This window comes from Artemia franciscana, unplaced genomic scaffold (assembly GCF_032884065.1).
Source record: "Artemia franciscana unplaced genomic scaffold, ASM3288406v1 PGA_scaffold_1178, whole genome shotgun sequence".
NCBI classification, from domain to species: domain Eukaryota; kingdom Metazoa; phylum Arthropoda; class Branchiopoda; order Anostraca; family Artemiidae; genus Artemia; species Artemia franciscana.
The window spans coordinates 503833-523860 of NW_027062616.1; the positions used below are offsets into that span (position 1 = coordinate 503833).

Genomic DNA, 20028 nt, shown 5'->3' on the forward strand with positions numbered 1-20028 from the left:
TCGAGTTTTACACAGTGTAAACTTGAGTGAGTGGCCTATAATACACAAGTACCAAAATTCGTTCCCCTTACGCAAATTAAAAAAACAAACTCAAATAAAATTCTCAAATTTGGAAAGCCTTATTTTCCAAGGAGCTATTTTCCAGGGGAATATTTTCTGGGGGGGGGGGGGGTAATCGCGAGGGGGATAAACACCTGGAACCCTGTCGATCTTCTACTGGCTCTATTTTTCTGTTTCTGTTCATCCTTAGTAATCTACTTGATAAAATCATCCAGCCGTTGAGTGAGTTAATCATTATGCGAGATTTTAACATAAATTTGATGGATATGAGGTCTTCCGTATCCTAAGATTTTATCTTGCCTCTGCTTGTTGCAGTTACTTTAAGGACTTTTTAGGCTTACGTATAAGAAATAACATTAAACTGCACGATTATAACCGTTATTCTCTACGCCCATTCATAGTTGAAAAATTTGTACACCAAATGTTTTCAACTATCACAGCAATTTTAAAGTTGTTGTTAAACTTGCACGTTACTCTCTCTTTATTATAAACTCAATAAAAACAACTTCTAAAATTCCATTGATTTTCCATTTCAATAACTTATTTTTGGCAAAACAAAATGTTAGACTTTTCTTCTTTCCGCTCTTAAATACACACATGACATGAAGTCGACAGCCTATTGGTTTCGAATAGCCCACGTACACGTTTTAGCACAGAAAATAGGACTCGCTTCTGTTAATGTTTAACACACTGAGAGAAGCGTGTACAAATTTTATCGCAGATTTTCGTGTACAAGGCGCATACTTTTATGAATTACACGCCTTATTCACTAGCGTGAACGGTCTCTTACCTTCTGCATGTATCCCATATCGCTACTTCCATATCTTCCCCTTCATAATCCAACATTAGGTGTTATTTTTGGCCAGCTTGTGTTGAGTCAGTTTTCTTGCAATTAGCGACTGATATAGAAATTACTAAAGCTGCAGTGAGATTGAAGAAATCCTTTTCATCTGGACTTGATAATATTCCAATTAAAGTGATTAAGTTCATACGTTCTTCCATTCAGGGGCGTAGCTCCAGCATTTACATTGGGGGGGGGACAAGAGCAATTCATTTCTGGATAGTCAATGGGCATGGGATTTATAATAATTTATTCCAAATCATTGGGGGAGGGATCCAACTGCCCACCCCCCAAACGATGCCCCTGTTTCCATTGTCTCCCCCTTGACGAAACTTTTTAACCTCTCCTTTCAGCATAGTATTTTCCTGAATGGTCTCAGGCCCGCTCAAATCGTCATGTTACATGGGGGGGGGGAGGACAAAATGATACAGCTAAAAATCGTCCAGTTTCTCTGTCTTGGTTTAGCAAAATATTTGAGAAGCAATTGTGTCCACGCAAGTTAATGAAGTTCATTCTGATGGCACAAGGTTGATGAACAAAATTTATTTTAATAATTTGGTTACGTCTAGGTTAGGGTTTTCTCTTATTTTAAGAGGGGCTAAGCTATGGAATTCGTTAAATGAGAATATTAAGAATAGTAATTTAAATGAATTTTAAAGGGTATTGAAGAATGAATTATTTTCTAAATATGATTTTAATGATTAGTGTAATAGGATGTATAGTTGATAGATTTAGTATTAAATCATTAAAGGTAAAAGGTAAAGGATACGGCATTAGACCTTACAGTCCCTACCGGCGGTGCTGATCTCCGTTTCTTGGCCCTTCAGCCAGGAAGTGCAATGGGGGGTTGGGGGCCAGCCATCCTGTGCTTTCACACACCCTTCCTGTTTACCTTCCCCAGATTTCTCCAGGTACCCATTTAGAGCTGGGTCGACTCTGGCTAAGCTTACAGAGTCACGCCACTGACCCCCGTCCCAACTGAAGAATTGGGTACACTGGGATTCGAACCCGCGTCCTCTCAGACAAAGGATCCCGAATCCAGCGCACCAACCAACTCGGCCTATTTTTTTTATTTCTGTTTTATTTTTATTGAGGTGTGTTAGGGAAGGAGTTGGAAGTAGACTGTTAAGTAATTGGTAGCAGGGTATATGATGTTGTAGTTGTGTTTTGTTTTTACACTCTTTCTGAGGTTTATGTTAAGTTGTTTTTTGTTGTTTTTTTTTCTTTTTGTGTTTTTTTTTTGTTTGGTTATCCCTTCTCCATATCATGTTGTGGCATTTGAAGGGGATGTGTTAAGGTTACGTTTTTTGTCCATAATTGTTATTAAATAAATTAAATTAGTTAAAGATTGCTTCGCGATTTTTAATTTGGTTTTCGAACTGAGCATGCTTGTGCAGTCTTATTGAACTATCTTTACTCTGCCCCTAGACTTAATTTTGATTCCTGCTGCTTTATTTCTGGATGTTCGTAAAGCTTTTGATTTTTTAGTCACTGTGTTCTTGTTTCTAAACTTTCTCATTTTGGCGTAAGAGGTTGTGCGTTTCTTGTCAGCCATGTCTGGTAGAATAATTTTTGTTGATCCGCTTTTCCGTTCACCATCAGATATTGACCATGAGGCCCCTCAAGGACTAATTCTAGGGGTAGTCTTGTTCTTAATATATGTAAATGATCTAATTTTCGCAGTTAAAAATGAAAATCCTCCATAGTGTTGTCGTCAGTGTCTTCCAAAATTATCGCGTGCCCAAAATCAGAGTTTACATTCCTTGGATTTTCTTGTTGGTATATCTGATGATACCGTCCTTTTTACTCCTGAGAGAACAGAAAAAGAGGCACGTACAAAGTTAGTGGACCTGTTCGACAGTTTTTCTTTGGTTTGAACCTCTTTTAATTATGTTTTTAATTATATTTATCGTATTTTAATTATTTATCCCCTTTCCTTAATATTGGTCTGCAGTTGCCTTCAGTTTAGCATAATTTTCATCAAAACTTGTAATTAACATTGGCTAAATAATTTAATGTATATTTTCTGTTAAATTTCTCACATTGTCTGCAAATTTTACGCTCAAATGCCTTAAAAACCAAATCTTGTTGAAAATGAAAGAAAGAATGTATTGAAACAGATTATGATATCTTCTAATTGCTGAGTTATTCTACTATACTTACCTCTTAGCTTATTATTTCATGAATTTAACTTATTTAATTTATTAATTGTTTGATTTACTGTATATTTTTGAAATTTAATGGTTAAATTTGTGTTGAATCTTGATGTTATTTAACTGTTCCAGTTTTGTATGGTACTTTAGTTCTTTAAGTTTTTTTTTTAGTTTTAGTTTTTAAATATTAATTCTTTTACAAAATGATTGGCTTTCTTCCGTACCAACACGATTCTTGTGAGTGATATTTACTAAAAAGCCTATTTTCCTGAATCGTCTAAAATTGTTCGAGACAACGGTTGGGAAATTTCAAAAGCACAGAGAAAAAATGATCAGAGATTTATGTTGGTAGATTTGAAGCGTAATGTTAGACGGATTTAAAGTATTAAAATAAAACCTTGGGAATCAAAAAAGCTTCATCTTTTAAATAACTGTTGGCTTTCTTGTGCTCTGTGATTTAGTTTGTGATACATCTTAGAATTTTGTTTTAATTCTGTGTTTGTATTTCAGAGCTTCCGTATTAAATTCTTGACCAAACCAAATAATTTCGCAGACTATTGGCAACGCATTTGCACAGATCAAGAATTTTTTTTACCAAAAAGGCAGGGAAAAAACCTTTTAGCTACAATATGTACGGCGGAAACACATTTTATGGCGAAGCTTGGATTGGATCTGACCAATGACGGGTCTGGCTTCATTACCCCCCCCCCCCTGTATCCCAAAAATTTCAGTCAAATATTAATAAAACTTTCACTATTAACAAAATTTTCATTTATAAAAAAAAATTGAATACAAAATATCACAAAAAAAAAAATTAACTAGATTCGGTCTACTTACTTTTATTTTCAAGGAATTGAGATGAAGATACGGGAAAAAATGATAATTTTGGATTCAATATGCTTTATACTGTCAACTGCGCCCTCTATTTTAATTTAACAAAAATTAAATTTAAAAAATTAGAAAAGGGTTATAACCGTTAGATTATTTATTTGAAATTTGTGCCCCTAAAATTGATACGCCATGACAAGTGCCCTCTTTGTCCCCCCTAAGGCTGTCTCTGGGCATTGCCCCCTGTTGTTCAGAAAATTCACCCCTCTTACCTTTTCTGTTTAAAAATCACTGTTTATATCGCGCCCAATGACCTCCTGCGCAGATACATCCGGCCCAAATTTGGCCAAGAAGATTTTTTTTCTATTCCTAACCTCCACTCCTTCCATACTCGTCAGGTTTGAAAGATTCGGTTATGACACCTTCATCCATCATAACTTAAGTAGATATGAGCTGGCTATTTAAATTCAAACTGTTTTTCGTAAGACAAGGCAAAACATATTTCGACCAAAAAATGTATAACAAATTTACAACACTGATCCCACAAAGGCTCCGTGGCCTGTACAGGAGGGGGTAAATATACATACTATTTAAACATTTACTTACAAACAATAAATATAAAAGGAGAGAGAGGGGGAGGGTGAGGAAGAGATAGTGGAGAGGAATTTACGAAATTATAATAATTTATTCTACTTAAGCGATTTAATTTTAAGAATTTAAATGAAAAATTGCACATAACCAAAATGTTTTACAAGTCTTTGAAGGTACGAAACGAATACCGTTTTCAAGCCGAATCAAGTATTCCAAACAATCCCAAAAATCCTTTAAAAACGCATCAAAAATTCATTTATATGCATATTTGTTATGTTTTTACGAGTTAGACGAAAATTTAGGAGGTGGGGGTGGGATAAAACCCCTTAAAACCCCTTTGATACGGCCTAGATTAGGTGTAGCCTACAATTTTAGTTTAAGTTTAGAAGTCCAGGATCACCTTCTCATACTAGTGAATAGTGTTATTTTGCAGCCTTAAAACTCCTTAATGACATCGAAGTTGAAGATCTTCTAGTTGCTCTACCGGCTGTTATTTTCGAGCTATACTATAAAATACGTATAACTTTGATGTTAAATATATTTTTTTATTATTGAGCAATTTGTGATGACAATGACAACTTGTGTTGACAACTTGGGATGACAAAATTTGTAATGACAGTGAGCCTCTGTAAGTCCCAAACATTGGGTTTCTGGCTTTCTTTGAAGCTGCTACGATAAGACTACCGTTTTCCATTCTGACAAAGGATGAATCCTAATTATTTGGCTTTTCTTTTCTTCTTGTTTGGATTATTATGGTATTACATACAATTTGACAGGAAACTAAAGGATTGAAATCAAATAGTACAGTTAGAGTAAGCAGAATTTTAATATGCTGAGGGCAACGGGGCTATTTCCCTGATAAAACACAAAGGATGAAGTAAATCTACTTTACCTGAGAAGGTAACCGTGTAGCTGAAGAAAAGTGGATGATGCACAGGAAAGAACTTTTTCAGCATCCAGTAATGTTGAAGTTGCTGAGCGATTTTTTTCCTGGATTTGATTGATGGCTTTATTATACTAGTGATAGGGGTATACTTATTATATCCTTTTCATACGAGTGAATACGTGTTATTTCGCAGCCCTAAAACTCGTTAATGAGGTTTTTGTTAAGGTGATTGATTTTTATAAAGTTACGTGTCATTGCACGGGGGAAAGCTTCAAGGACAGGGTGATGGAGACACAGCATTGTTTCGCATACCTGTATAAAAGAGCCTCCCTGAGAGAGTTGCCCCACGGCAAAAATAAAGCAGAACCAACATTTTTCCCTCTTTGAGCATTTTGTGTCCTCTCATCCCCTTGTAAATATATTTTGTTTCCATCTACTATCCTTCAGTTTCCACAAAGTTGTCAACTTTCACACTTTTCGTGTGCAATGTACTCTGTTTGCACTGCGCGGACCGGAATGGCACTTTTTACTATTCCTCCTAAGAAACGATGACAGAAAAAGTATTACCGAAATAAAAACTTAAATAAAAAATTGAATTATTTGAGTGGAAAAGGTACAACTGTTTTCCAGGACGATCTCTGTTGCCTCTGCCTGTCCCGTCCCCCAGTCGTCTTTCCAGTCTTTAAAACCATTTAAGAAGAAGTAGATCAAATCAAAATCAAATTAACAAGTGAAAACGTGGAAATTCAAATTAAATAAAAAATAAGTTAAGAGCTATTTGGCGCAACCATTCTTTGGAGATATAATAAAGAATTTAGTTTACTATTATTCATGGAATTCTGTGTAGTTATTTATGGGTCCCAACTTCTCCTCGATCGACATTGTAAAAACATCGAGATGCAGTGTAATGTCACTTATATCATTGATAATTTTTGCAAACTATTGGTGTTATTTGAAACGTTAGCAAATTTAAATTTACACTTCTGTGTTGTATGGATAAACTACCCAAAAAGACATTTTTCTCTGATTTACATGATCTAAAATACCCCTTTCGCAAAACTCTGGTCTCATTCGCATTTATTCATGTTCATTAATATACTCAAACTTACTGTACCCAAAGCAAAGTAGTACATTCGCCAAATAAGCAGCTATTTCCCTACAGGGAATGTACCCAGAAAATATGAAAAATTTCATATGAAAATTGGGAATAAAATTTCAAGAATAGGAAAGAAGGAGAAAAACCAGATAAAGAAGAAGAAGAATTGGCTTTAATATACTAGTGATAGGGGTATACATATTATATCCTTTTCATACGAGTGAATACGTGTTATTTCGCAGCTGAAAAGAATTTTTGCGACTAAGAATGTATTCACTAATTTTTTTACTGCGATAGTAATTGACTTAGACTACAATGAAGTCAGCTATACCTACTTTGACTATACTACTTGACTTAGAACGTCAAATTGACGTTCCTCAATTTTGACTCGTTCCTCATTTTAAGTTCTCTTGCTATGTTCTATTAGAATTAGTCTAATGTCTAGATTTGAGTTTTTGAATTATCATTTTTTGCCTCAGATATCAAATAACCTTGTGCAAGTCTGTTTTTATAGCCACCTATTTCATTTTGCCGAAAAAAAAAGGTTGCCAGAGGAAATTCTTTCTATTTAAAGATCAAACAATCCAAAGATAAAATGAATGCAAATTAATTACGTTCCTCATTAAAACGTTCCTCATTTCAACATTATTCTGATTTTTTTTTATCATTATCATTCAGTAAATCAAGGAACTCATAGTATTCTTTGAATTTTAGTTTATGAATGTAATTAATTTGCATTCATTTTATCTTTGGATTGTTTGATCTTTAAATAGAAAGAATTTCCTCTGGCAACCTTTTTTTTTCGGCAAAATGAAATAGGTGGCTATAAAAACAGACTTGCACAAGGTTATTTGATATCTGAGGCAAAAAATGATAATTCAAAAACTCAAATCTAGACATTAGACTAATTCTAATAGAACATAGCAAGAGAACTTAAAATGAAGAACATGTAAAGCAAGAAAAGAGAACAGAGGAATAGATACTGAAAGTTTTTTAAAAATTACCTGTTCATCTTCAAGAATTTCTTCTACTATTTCTGCTTTATATTCTGCAATCAATTCTCTAATAGGTTTTGAATCTAAAGTACATGAAATAAAGGGGTGCTTCTGCAGTTCAGCAGCAGTCCATCGATGAGTGGGATCTTTGACCAAACACTTAGCTAAATAAAGACAGATATATCTAAAGTACATGAAATAAAGGGGTGCTTCTGCAGTTCAGCAGCAGTCCATCGATGAGTGGGATCTTTGACCAAACACTTAGCTAAATAAAGACAGATATATCTAAAGTACATGAAATAAAGGGGTGCTTCTGCAGTTCAGCAGCAGTCCATCGATGAGTGGGATCTTTGACCAAACACTTAGCTAAATAAAGACAGATATATCTAAAGTACATGAAATAAAGGGGTGCTTCTGCAGTTCAGCAGCAGTCCATCGATGAGTGGGATCTTTGACCAAACACTTAGCTAAATAAAGACAGATATATCCTTGATCGATTAGTTATCATAACAAATTAAGCATAAACTTTCTTTTTTTTTACAGGAAAGAAAAGGATAAATTAGAACGCACTACACCCTGTTGTAGCACAGTAGATTGATGCTCAGTTTGGTAATTTAAGGCCCGGGCTTCGATCCCCACCGCAAAAATGTCGGTTGACAAGCTTGCTACTTGTCCCTGTAAAAAAAGACCCAGCAACTGAAACGTCAATTCGAAGCCCTAGGCGCCAGCAATGGCTCTGGAGGGTCTTTATCCTTTTTTTTTAATTTCTTTATTCTTTTTTTTATGTTTTACGGGCGAACGATGACAGATTGCTAAAAAATTCACTTTTTGGTCAAACATCTGGAACCAAACGAAAACTAGGTCACAAGAATTGACATCTGTCAAAAATCACGAAGGAAAATCGTACTGATAATGGACACTATAGAGCCCTCTTTGATAACTTTATCAATTGTGACAAGTTTAGCAATATGTTTGACAAGTTAAAATGGAAAAAAAGTAGTAGACAAAAGTGGTTAAAATAATGGGAGTAGAGAAAAACAAAAAAGCACAACAGCAAATAACCTTTGTGAGAAAAAAAGGGCAGTTTGGGTTAATGAAATTCAGAAGGAATTCGCATGCTTGTAAACTGCTTGACTGAAAAAAAGGATAATTTCTAAGGTATTGAAACAGCTGGTATGTTGAAAATTGGACCCTCGTGGGGGAGGAGGTAAGGATTTAAAGAAAATTCAACCCTCATGGGGGAGGAGGTAAGGAATGCAGCTTTGAGAAAGTTGGGGTGGAGGAATAACGAGCGCAATTAAATTTGCCTCATTTGGCTTGTTACTTAAAACTCAATTAGGCTATTACGTAAAACCTCATTCCCACCCCCTACTTGTGATTCAGGTCCCACCCAGAATTGTTGCAGCCTACTCCTCGATCATGCTTATGGAAAGTGCAACAATCCTTGGTTCAAACTAATTCAGAATGTTCTTTTATCAACATCATTGAATCAATTTGGTGACTTATAGCAGCCTTTGGATTTTAGCTCAAGGCAAGTACATCGCTCCTCATTTCAACGTTCTTCATAATGCTCTTTTATAGATATCATTGAATAAGCTATGAGCCTTATATGATTCTTAGTATCTTAGTTTTTGGCAAACACGACGTTCCTCATTTCAACATTATTCTGATTTTTTTTTATCAATATCATTCGGTAAATCAAGTAACTCATAGTATTCTTTGAATTTTAGTTTATGGCAAGTACAACGTTCCTCATTTCAACATTATTCTGATTTTTTTTTTATCAATATCATTCGGTAAATCAAGTAACTCATAGTATTCTTTGAATTTTAGTTTATGGCAAGTACAACGTTCCTCATTTCAACATTATTCTGATTTTTTTTTATCAATATCATTCGGTAAATCAAGTAACTCATAGTATTCTTTGAATTTTAGTTTATGGCAAGTACAACGTTCCTCATTTCAACATTATTCTGATTTTTTTTTATCAATATCATTCGGTAAATCAAGTAACTCATAGTATTCTTTGAATTTTAGTTTATGGCAAGTACAACGTTCCTCATTTCAACATTATTCTGATTTTTTTTTATCAATATCATTCGGTAAATCAAGTAACTCATAGTATTCTTTGAATTTTAGTTTATGGCAAGTACAACGTTCCTCATTTCAACATTATTCTGATTTTTTTTTTCAATATCATTCGGTAAATCAACTAACTCATAGTATTCTTTGAATTTTAGTTTATGGCAAGTACAACGTTCCTCATTTCAACATTATTCTGATTTTTTTTTATCAATATCATTCGGTAAATCAAGTAACTCATAGTATTCTTTGAATTTTAGTTTATGGCAAGTACATCGTTCCTCATTTCAACATTATTCTGATTTTTTTTATCAATATCATTCGGTAAATCAAGTAACTCATAGTATTCTTTGAATTTTAGTTTATGGCAAGTACAACGTTCCTCATTTCAACATTATTCTGATTTTTTTTTTATCATTATCACACAGTAAATCAAGTAACTCATAGTATTCTTTGAATTTTAGTTTATGACAAGTACAACGTTCCTCATTTCAACATTATTCTGATTTTTTTTTTCAATATCATTCGGTAAATCAACTAACTCATAGTATTCTTTGAATTTTAGTTTATGGCAAGTACAACGTTCCTCATTTCAACATTATTCTGATTTTTTTTTTATCATTATCATTCAGTAAATCAAGTAACTCATAGTATTCTTTGAATTTTAGTTTATGGCAAGTACAACGTTCCTCATTTCAACATTATTCTGATTTTTTTTTTCAATATCATTCGGTAAATCAACTAACTCATAGTATTCTTTGAATTTTAGTTTATGGCAAGTACAACGTTCCTCATTTCAACATTATTCTGATTTTTTTTTATCAATATCATTCGGTAAATCAAGTAACTCATAGTATTCTTTGAATTTTAGTTTATGGCAAGTACAACGTTCCTCATTTCAACATTATTCTGATTTTTTTTATCAATATCATTCGGTAAATCAAGTAACTCATAGCATTCTTTGAATTTTAGTTTATGGCAAGTACAACGTTCCTCATTTCAACATTATTCTGATTTTTTTTTTATCATTATCACACAGTAAATCAAGTAACTCATAGTATTCTTTGAATTTTAGTTTATGACAAGTACAACGTTCCTCATTTCAACATTATTCTGATTTTTTTTTTTATCATTATCATTCAGTAAATCAAGTAACTCATAGTATTCTTTGAATTTTAGTTTATGGCAAGTACAACGTTCCCCCATTTCAACATTATTCTGATTTTTTTTTATCATTATCATTCAGTAAATCAAGGAACTCATAGTATTCTTTGAATTTTAGTTTATGAATGTAATTAATTTGCATTCATTTTATCTTTGGATTGTTTGATCTTTAAATAGAAAGAATTTCCTCTGGCAACCTTTTTTTTTCGGCAAAATGAAATAGGTGGCTATAAAAACAGACTTGCACAAGGTTATTTGATATCTGAGGCAAAAAATGATAATTCAAAAACTCAAATCTAGACATTAGACTAATTCTAATAGAACATAGCAAGAGAACTTAAAATGAAGAACATGTAAAGCAAGAAAAGAGAACAGAGGAATAGATACTGAAAGTTTTTTAAAAATTACCTGTTCATCTTCAAATGAAGATGAAGATGAAAATGAAACGTTCCTCATTTCAACATTTCAGATGAAAATGAAAATGAAGAACTAAAAATGATTTTTGACAAATTAAAATGAATGCAAATTGAATGTAGTCTAATTGACTTAGACTACAGTGAAGCGTTCCTATAGAAAGAATTTCCTCTGGCAACCTTTTTTTTTCGGCAAAATGAAATAGGTGGCTATAAAAACAGACTTGCACAAGGTTATTTGATATCTGAGGCAAAAAATGATAATTCAAAAACTCAAATCTAGACATTAGACTAATTCTAATAGAACATAGCAAGAGAACTTAAAATGAAGAACATGTAAAGCAAGAAAAGAGAACAGAGGAATAGATACTGAAAGTTTTTTAAAAATTACCTGTTCATCTTCAAATGAAGATGAAGATGAAAATGAAACGTTCCTCATTTCAACATTTCAGATGAAAATGAAAATGAAGAACTAAAAATGATTTTTGACAAATTAAAATGAATGCAAATTGAATGTAGTCTAATTGACTTAGACTACAGTGAAGCCAGCTATAGTTCATAATTGGTTACTTGGACCTCTAATATTCCTTTCAAATCATTTGGACAAATTGAAGACAAAACTTTATCTAAAGATTTGATAAAGTCAACAATAATTCAGTGAAAGGTCCAAGCGATCAAAATTAAAGCCTGCAAATTTTTAGCAAAGTATTACCTTTTAGCTATAAAGAGAACGAGAATTATTATCTAACTCGTTATTTAGAGGTTCGTTTAAGGAGGAAGCCCTCCTGACTTAATTTTAAATACATTTGACAAGTTTCAGTTAATATGTTTAATGATGAAAATATAACAGTTCAAAATAGGGATGAAATCTTTTAATCAAAAGTGAAATAAATATAAAATATTTACCTGGATATTTCAGACACATATACAGTGTCCATCATCAACAGTAAAGATTCCCATATGGAATTCGTGCCTTTTTATTAATTTTAATGTGTAATTAGCCATTTTCATTACTTACAGGTGATGATGACATTCTTGAACCCGTGGTTGAAATACAAAATGGACACGAAAAAGGAATAACTGTGACAAACCCTAACATTCACCAGAATGCCAACCTAAAACAGGCAAGAGCCCGCTATTGATACCAATTTCCCCTTCCAATGGTGACAATCCCAGACCAAAATTTATTAGAAAGAGGTTCCGACTTCAAAGCTGGCAATGAGGATCATAATACTTTCTTTGGGAGAATGATTGCTTACAGACTACGTCTGCTAAATCCCGAACATAGCCAGAAAGCAAGAAATGCAATTTTAGACATTTTAGACGAAGCAGAGGAAAAGCAAAAAGAAGATGATAAGAAAATGAAAGATCAAGAAACTCAAACTCAAGAAGAACTGGCGCGGGAAGAAGGCAAAGTTAGAGTAACAAGTAAAAGTTATGTTCGTCATGAACACAATCAGACTTGGGAAAAAATCCAAATAGAAGTACAAGCAAGTGAGGCTTATGAAGTGAATGTAAGTGAAATGATTAATAAAGAAAATCCAAATCTAGAGAAGTAACTTTTCAGAAACAAGATTTGAGAAGACCATTCATCGATATTAGAGTACAAAATAAATCAAATTTATGAAGAGGCTATAACTGAAGGGACTAGTGAAGAGGTTCTGAATCCTGAAGCACTGCTGCTTTAACTTTACAACCATAAAGATAAAACTGCCACTTGAATTCAAAACAGTTGTGTACAAGAAAAAACGACTATATAGCCACTTCTTGAAGTTTCTTCTTCATTTGTTGCCTGATAGTGCATATTTAATTTTAAAATAGAATTTAGCATTTGCGGTCTTCTCAGACTGCCAACTGGAATTAAAGAAGGAACAGATCAAATAACTGAAGGAACTAGTGAAGAGGTTCTGATTCGTGAAGCACTGCTTATTTAACTTTGCAAACATAAATATAAAGCAGTCATTTAAATTCAAAGCAGATTGTGTACAAGAAAAAACATCTGAGTAAAACTACCTCTTGAGGTTACTTTTTCATTTGTTAGTTAATAGTGCATATTTAGTTTTGAAATGGGAATTGGCATCTGTGGGCTTCTCAGGCTGCCAACTGGAGTTAAAGAAGGAGCAGATCAAACTCATGATGATAATATAACTGAAGGGAATAGTGAAGAGGTTCTGATTCGTGAAGCACTGCTTATTTAACTTTAGAACTATGAAGATAAAGCAGTCATTTAAATTCAAAGCAGATTGTGTACAAGAAAAAACATCTGAGTAACTACCTCTTGAGGTTACTTTTTCATTTGTTAGTTGATAGTGCATATTTAGTTTTGAAATAGGATTTGGCATCTGGGGGCTTCTCAGGCTGCCAACTAGAGTTAAAGAAAGAGCAGATCAAACTCATGATGATAATATAACTGAAAGGACTAGTGCAGAGGTTCTGATTCGTGAAGCACTGCTTATTTAACCTTGGAAATATAAAGATAAAGCAGTCATTTAAATTCAAAGCAGATTGTGTACAAGAAAAAACATCTGAGTAACTACCTCTTGAGGTTACTTTTTCATTTATTAGCTAATAGTGCATATTTAGTTTTGAAATAGGATTTGGCATCTGAGGGCTTCTCAGGCTGCCAACTGGAGTTAAAGAAGGAGCAGATCAAACTCATGATGATAATATAACTGAAAAGACTAGTGCAGAGGTTCTGACTCGTGAAGCACTGCCTATTTAACTTTGCAAACATAAAGGTAAAGCAGTCATTTAAATTCAAAGCAGATTGTGTACAAGAAAAAACATCTGAGCAACTACCTCTTGAGGTTACTTTTTCATTTGTTAGTTGATAGTGCATATTTAGTTTTGAAATAGGATTTGGCATCTGGGGGCTTCTCAGACTGCCAACTGGAGTAAGACCTAGCCCGCCTATCAAAATTAAAAGCAAATTGTAAACAAAAAAAAATTTCTAAGCAGCTATATTTTGAAGTTACTACCTTGTGTGTAAAATAATTATTCGTCAGTGCATACAATATTTCAGAGTATAATTTAGCTTTGAAATGGGATAAGTAAAAAAGGAGATACCTTGGAGGCTTTCAAACCATATAATGGATGCAGAACGTGAAATATATCAAACTTATAAAGGAAATACAAATGAAGGGAATTATGAACGAAAATCTTAAATTTCTGTGTCACCAATCTGTGTCAAGGAAGTCAAAGCAGATGATGTACTGCGAAAAGATGTTCCGAATATCTACATCTTAAAGTTACTTCTATATGTGTTATATGATATTGCATATTCAGTTTAAAGATGAGATGAATAAAAAAGAAGACATTTCAGAGAGTTCTCGGACTTCAACAAACCTATTCAAGAGGATCGATAGCAATGAACAATGCGTTTAAGTCAATAGCATAGGAAATGTAAATAGTGCGTTGTAATGTCCCATACCATGGGCCCCCTTCAGAACCGTAATGGTTTTCAGTGTTTACTTTTTTCTTTATCGCCGTCTTACTTGAATAAATCTACATTTATTCTAATCGAAGTTCTTCAAAGACGAAGAATTGATTTTTGTCCAGTATGGTAATTTCCGTCGCTACTAAATGTAGACATAATGGACTCCATTTTTCGATAGAAACTTTTGAATATAATTTTTCGATAGGAACTTTCGTATTGGGGGGGGGGTATTTTTACGGGGGGCTTATAGAAAAACTTTCAAAACAATTTTATATCCATTTTTATGACGTTTACGGGTCAGACGGAATTTTTGGGGGAGGGGGTCATTCCCTGCCCCTTAACCCTTTCTACCTTAAGCCTTTTTTCTCAGTCATTTTCTTGCTTGAAGGTATTTATGTGTCTATTCCAGTCAGAGTTCTTTAAAAATCAAGAATTATTTTCGTTCAGTAAATTCAATCTGCGTGACTGCTAAATGTAGGAAAAATCAGACTCAATTAAGGGCCATTTAAAGGAATTAAATTACCTTATACCTTTTTCACAACGCTTTTCTTGCCTGAAGATGTTTATGCGTATATTCTAGTCAGAAGTTCCTTAAAAACACAGCATTGGATTTTGTTCAGCGTAGTTAATTTGCAAGGATTGTAAATGGAGGAAACACACGGACTCTACTTAGGGTCTTTTAAATCAGTCCTTGTCCTACTTGAAAATTTTTATGTTTATATTCCAGTTGAAGTTCCTTAAAAACAAAGAATTATCTTGGTAATTGTCTTGCGTGACGATATTTCATGTTTATATTTCAGTCGAAGCTCCTTAAAAAGAAAGAATTGATTCCTGCTCAATAAGGGCAATTTACGTCTTGCGTGAAGATGTTTAATGCATATATTCCAGTCAAGGTTCCTTAAAAACAAGGAATTGATTCTTATTCAGCAAGGACAATTTTCCTGCATGCCAGGATTTACCAATAGGCCCATTAGACCCGGGCCTAGGGGCGCAAAAAGCCAGGAGCTGCAATAAATTATCACTGAGTGATTTTCAAACAGTTCGTGGTAACGAACTGTAGTAAGGAGCGACCCGACTCAATAGTAAACGAAACTCTAAATAACGGAATTTTGATGCTAAAATATACATCAAAAGAATCGGATTTTTATGCTGATTTTAAATATATAAGTTTCATCAAATTTGGTCTTTGTCATCAAAAGTTACGAGCCTGAGAAAATTTGTCTTATTTTAGAAAATAGGGGAAAACCCCCTAAAAGTCACAGAATCTTAACGAAAATCACACCATCGCATTCAGCATATCAGAGAACCCTATAGCAAAATTTTCAAGCTCCTATCTACAAAAATGTGGAATTTCGTATTTTTTGCCAGAAGACAAATCACGGGTGCGTGTTTATTTGTTTGTTGTTTTTTTTTTCCAGGGGTCATCGTATCGACCAAGTGGTCCTAGAATTTTGCAAGAGGGCTCATTCTAACGGAAATGAAAAGTTCTAGTGCCCTTTTTAAGTGACCAAAAAAATTGGAGGGCACCTAGGCCCCCTCCCACGCTCATTTTTTCTCCAAAGTCAACAGATCAAAATTTTGAGATAGCCATTTTGTTCCGCATAGTCAAAAACCATAATAATTATGTCTCTGGGAGTGACTTACTGCCCCACAGTCCCTGGGGGAGGGGCTGCAAGTTATAAACTTCGACCAGTGTTTACATATAATAATGGTTATTGGGAAGTGTACAGTCGTTTTCATGGGAATTTTTTGGTTTTGGGGTGGGGTTGAGGGGAGGGGGCTATGTGGGAGGATCTTTCCTTGGAGAAATATGTCATGGGGGAACAGAAATTCAATGAAAAGGGCGCAGGATTTTCTAAAATTACTAAAAAAAAAACAATGAAAAAATAAACATGGAAAAATTTTTTCAATTGAAAGTAAGGAGTACCATTGAAACTTAAAACGAACAGAGATTATTACGCATATGAGGGGTTCTAAAAATACTTTAGCATAAAGAGCGAGGTATTTAGGAGGAGATAAATACCTCGCTCTTTATGCTATAGTATTTTTAGTAATTTCAACTATTTATTCTACGGCCTTTCTGATTCAGGGGTCATTCTTAAAGAATCGGCACAAAACTTACGATTTAGTGTAAAGAGCGAGGTATTAACGAGGGTACAAACCCCCTCATATACATAATAAAAAGTTAAGAATATAAAAGTTTGTTACGTAAGTTAATTCTTAAGTTACGTATATTTTTTACTAATAAAAAAATTCGTTAAAAATTAAAATTTATAGTTGACTTTTTGTGTAACCGAAAAATTGCATGGCAACTAGGCCTCCTTCCCCATCCCATATTTCTCAAAACTGTCTGATCAGAACTAAGGGAAAGCCATTTAGCCAAGAAAGGAATTAAAATGTAAATTTCATTTTAATAATTTATGTGTGGAGAGCCAAAATCAAACATGCATTAATTCAAAAACGTTCAGAAATTACATAAAAAAAAAGTAGTTTTTATAACTGAAAGTAAGGAGCGACATTAAAACTTAAAACGAACAGAAATTACTCCGTATATGAAAGGGGTTGTCCCCTCCGCAATCCTTCGCTCTTTACGCTAAAGTTTGACTCTTTACCACAATTCTGCTTTTTAAAACTATTTAAAAGCTTTAGCATAAAGAGCGAGGGATTGCAGAGGGGACAACTCATTTCATATACGGAGTAATTTCTGTTTGTTTTAAGTTTTAATGTCGCTCCTTACTTTCAGTTAGGAAAACTAGTTTTTTTTTATGTTCACTTAACAAAAACTGGAATGATGTGATTGATCGTCAAAGTGCCAGTGTACTCTGCCGCCGCGCTGCCTATTCACAGAAAAGTGATTTTTAAACAACACAGGAATTCCGTGGACGGTTATAAACTGTCAGATGTTGCCCAGAATTTCGGTATCACCTCTCACTCTCATTAGTTTTGGGAAGCGCTGAACTTGCTATTCAGTGCTTCCACTATCCCCGAAGTTTCGGAATTTCCCAGAAAATCTCGCAAAAACGGAGCGGCAAAAATGCTTGGGTCTAGAAGCGTCAGAGCTTTAAATCCGACCCAGTTTACCTGACTGGTAAATATAAGGAATCGCAGAATCCATGGATGACAATTTAAATGAATTCTAAAAACCTTTTTTCTCAGTATTATCCTAGCCTGAATTTCTTTTGTTTGAATTTCATTATAAGTTCCTTTAAAAACAATTGTTCCTAGTTGGTATTTTTAATTTGCACAGCTGCTAATGTAAAAAAAATCCCAGATCATTCAAATAGATTCCAGTTACATTTTTCTTAAGGCTTTGCCTCGCCTGAAGATATTTATCCTTATATTCCAGTCAATGCTCCTTAAGAACCAAGAATTGATTTTGTTCAGCAAGGTTAATCTTCATGGCTGCTCAATGTGGGGAAACACCGACTCCATGGAGAACCGTTTAAACGGATTCTATCTGCCTTGTGCCTTACCTAGCTTGAACCTATTTAGAACAAGAATTTGTCTTTTTGTCACTTAGTTCGAATTGTGGGGCTGCCAAATTTAATGCGGTCCATTGAAGACAAAAGGATTTAATTTGCCTTGCCTTTTTTTCTTAGTCCTCGTCTTGCCTGAAAATATTCTGTTTATGCGTCTGTCGAAGTACAAGTTCCTTAAAAACAAAGAACTGGTTGTTGTGTAGAAAGGTTAACTTGCGTGGTTGCAAAATGTAGGAAAACTACGGACTCTGTGGAGGACTATCTTGACGGATTTCATTCACCTTTTAATTTCCAGGCTTTTGCTAGCCTGAAGATATTTGTGTTAACATGCAGTTCGAAGTTCCTTAAAAAAAACAACAGAGAACGAGTTTTTGGTAAGCGAAGTCAAAGTGCATGGTTGGTAAATGTTGGAAAAATACGGACTCCGTGGAGAACTGTCTAAACGAAATTTGAGTTCTTCCGTCTCTAAACTGATTCCATTTATCCTTTTTCTCTGTTTTTGTCATCCCTGAAGATACTTAAGTTTATTTTCCATTCGAAGTTCCTTAGAAACAAAGAATTGATTCTTGTGTGATAAATTGGCGTGGCTGTAAGATGTACGAAAAACACAGACACCGTAGAGGACTAGCTGAAGTAATTTTATTCGCTTTTTGTTATTTATTTTCTTAAACTTTATCTTGCATGAAGATATTTATCTTTATGTGCTGTTAGAAGCTCCTTAAAAAGCAAAATATTAGTTCTTGTTCAGTGAGGTCAGTTTCTGTGCCTGCTAAAAGAAGAAGAAACAGGAACTCTATGAAGGACAAGATTCCATTTACCTCTTACTTTAATCTCAGGCTTTGTCTTGCCTGAAGACAATCATATTTACATACTCTTCGAAGTTCTTCAAAAACGAAGAGCTAGCCATTGTTTGGTAAGGTCAATTCGCGTGGATATTAAATGTAGGCGTGGACGGAGATATAAACAATTTCCATTTATCTTTTATTCTGTCTTTGTCTTACTTGATGATCTGTATTTATTTGTACTCCATTCGAAAGCCTTTAAAAATAAACCAATCGTTTCTTGTTCAGTGAGGTCAATTTGGAGGGATGCGAAACGCAGGAAAAATTCTAACTCTGTGCAGAAATATCTGAATGGATTGTCTAAATGGTACTGTTACAAAATACCCCCAGCATCTCAAGTTGTTCATGCATTGACACACTGTAAACTGGTTTCCTTCGCTAGTTTCTTTAAACTTAGCGTAAGAAAAGGCAAAGAGAATTGACAGAATAGATGGGGAATAGATAATTTGGGGGTACTTTTATGAAACCCCCTTACTTAATATTCTTCTAATATGTTTTTCTGACGCTCAATCCTAATGAACTACACCCAAGTATAATAAAAATATAAAACAAATTTGGGCTATATATTTGCACATTAGGGTGGGGTGGGGGTAAAGCATAGCAGGTTTGTGTGTCTAATGTGTTAGGTAATTATTCTGCATACGTTGTAGTAATAATTGTTTTCTAAGTTCACACTGTCCAAATACTTAACTCTCCACCCCTAATGTGCAAATATATAGCCCAAATCCAAAAAACAGGTTCTGCAATGCTTAAATGAATAAGCAACTTGAGCGATAAGGGGTATTTCAGACAAGTACCAAATTAATCATACAAGAAAAAATATTGAAAGAAATGGAAAACAATTAAGTAAAATTAAAAACAGGTTCGATACAACATATTTCCTACCTTCGGGTGAATATAATTACTTTATCTAATAGAGTATCGTCGGTATGTACGTTATCCATTTCCTTGGGTTTTCTTTTTACCCGTTTCATTGAATTTGATCAATCTTTAGTAAAAATACTAACGCAAAAAGGCTTCAAAAGTTTAGTATTCTTTGTTAATTCCTATGAAGTACGAAATGAATAGCCTTCGATGAAAAGTAAAAAGTAAATTTGTCTAAAAGTAAAAAGAGGTTTTTCAAAGGAGTGTAAAGAGCACCATGAATACTTAAATGGAAAGT

At 34.0% G+C, this 20028-nt stretch overlaps 1 protein-coding gene across 1 annotated transcript in view; it reads left to right on the forward strand.

Moving 5' to 3' along the window:
- Window positions 1-14628, forward strand: part of LOC136041179 (uncharacterized) — a 69773-nt gene extending 55145 nt beyond the window's left edge. Inside the window, exon 3 of the mRNA XM_065725709.1 lies at window positions 12130-14628. Coding sequence (XP_065581781.1) covers window positions 12130-12251 — 122 coding nt within the window. The 3' untranslated portion in view covers window positions 12252-14628. The remainder of the gene's footprint in view (window positions 1-12129) is intronic.
- The last annotated feature ends 5400 nt before the right edge of the window (window positions 14629-20028 follow it).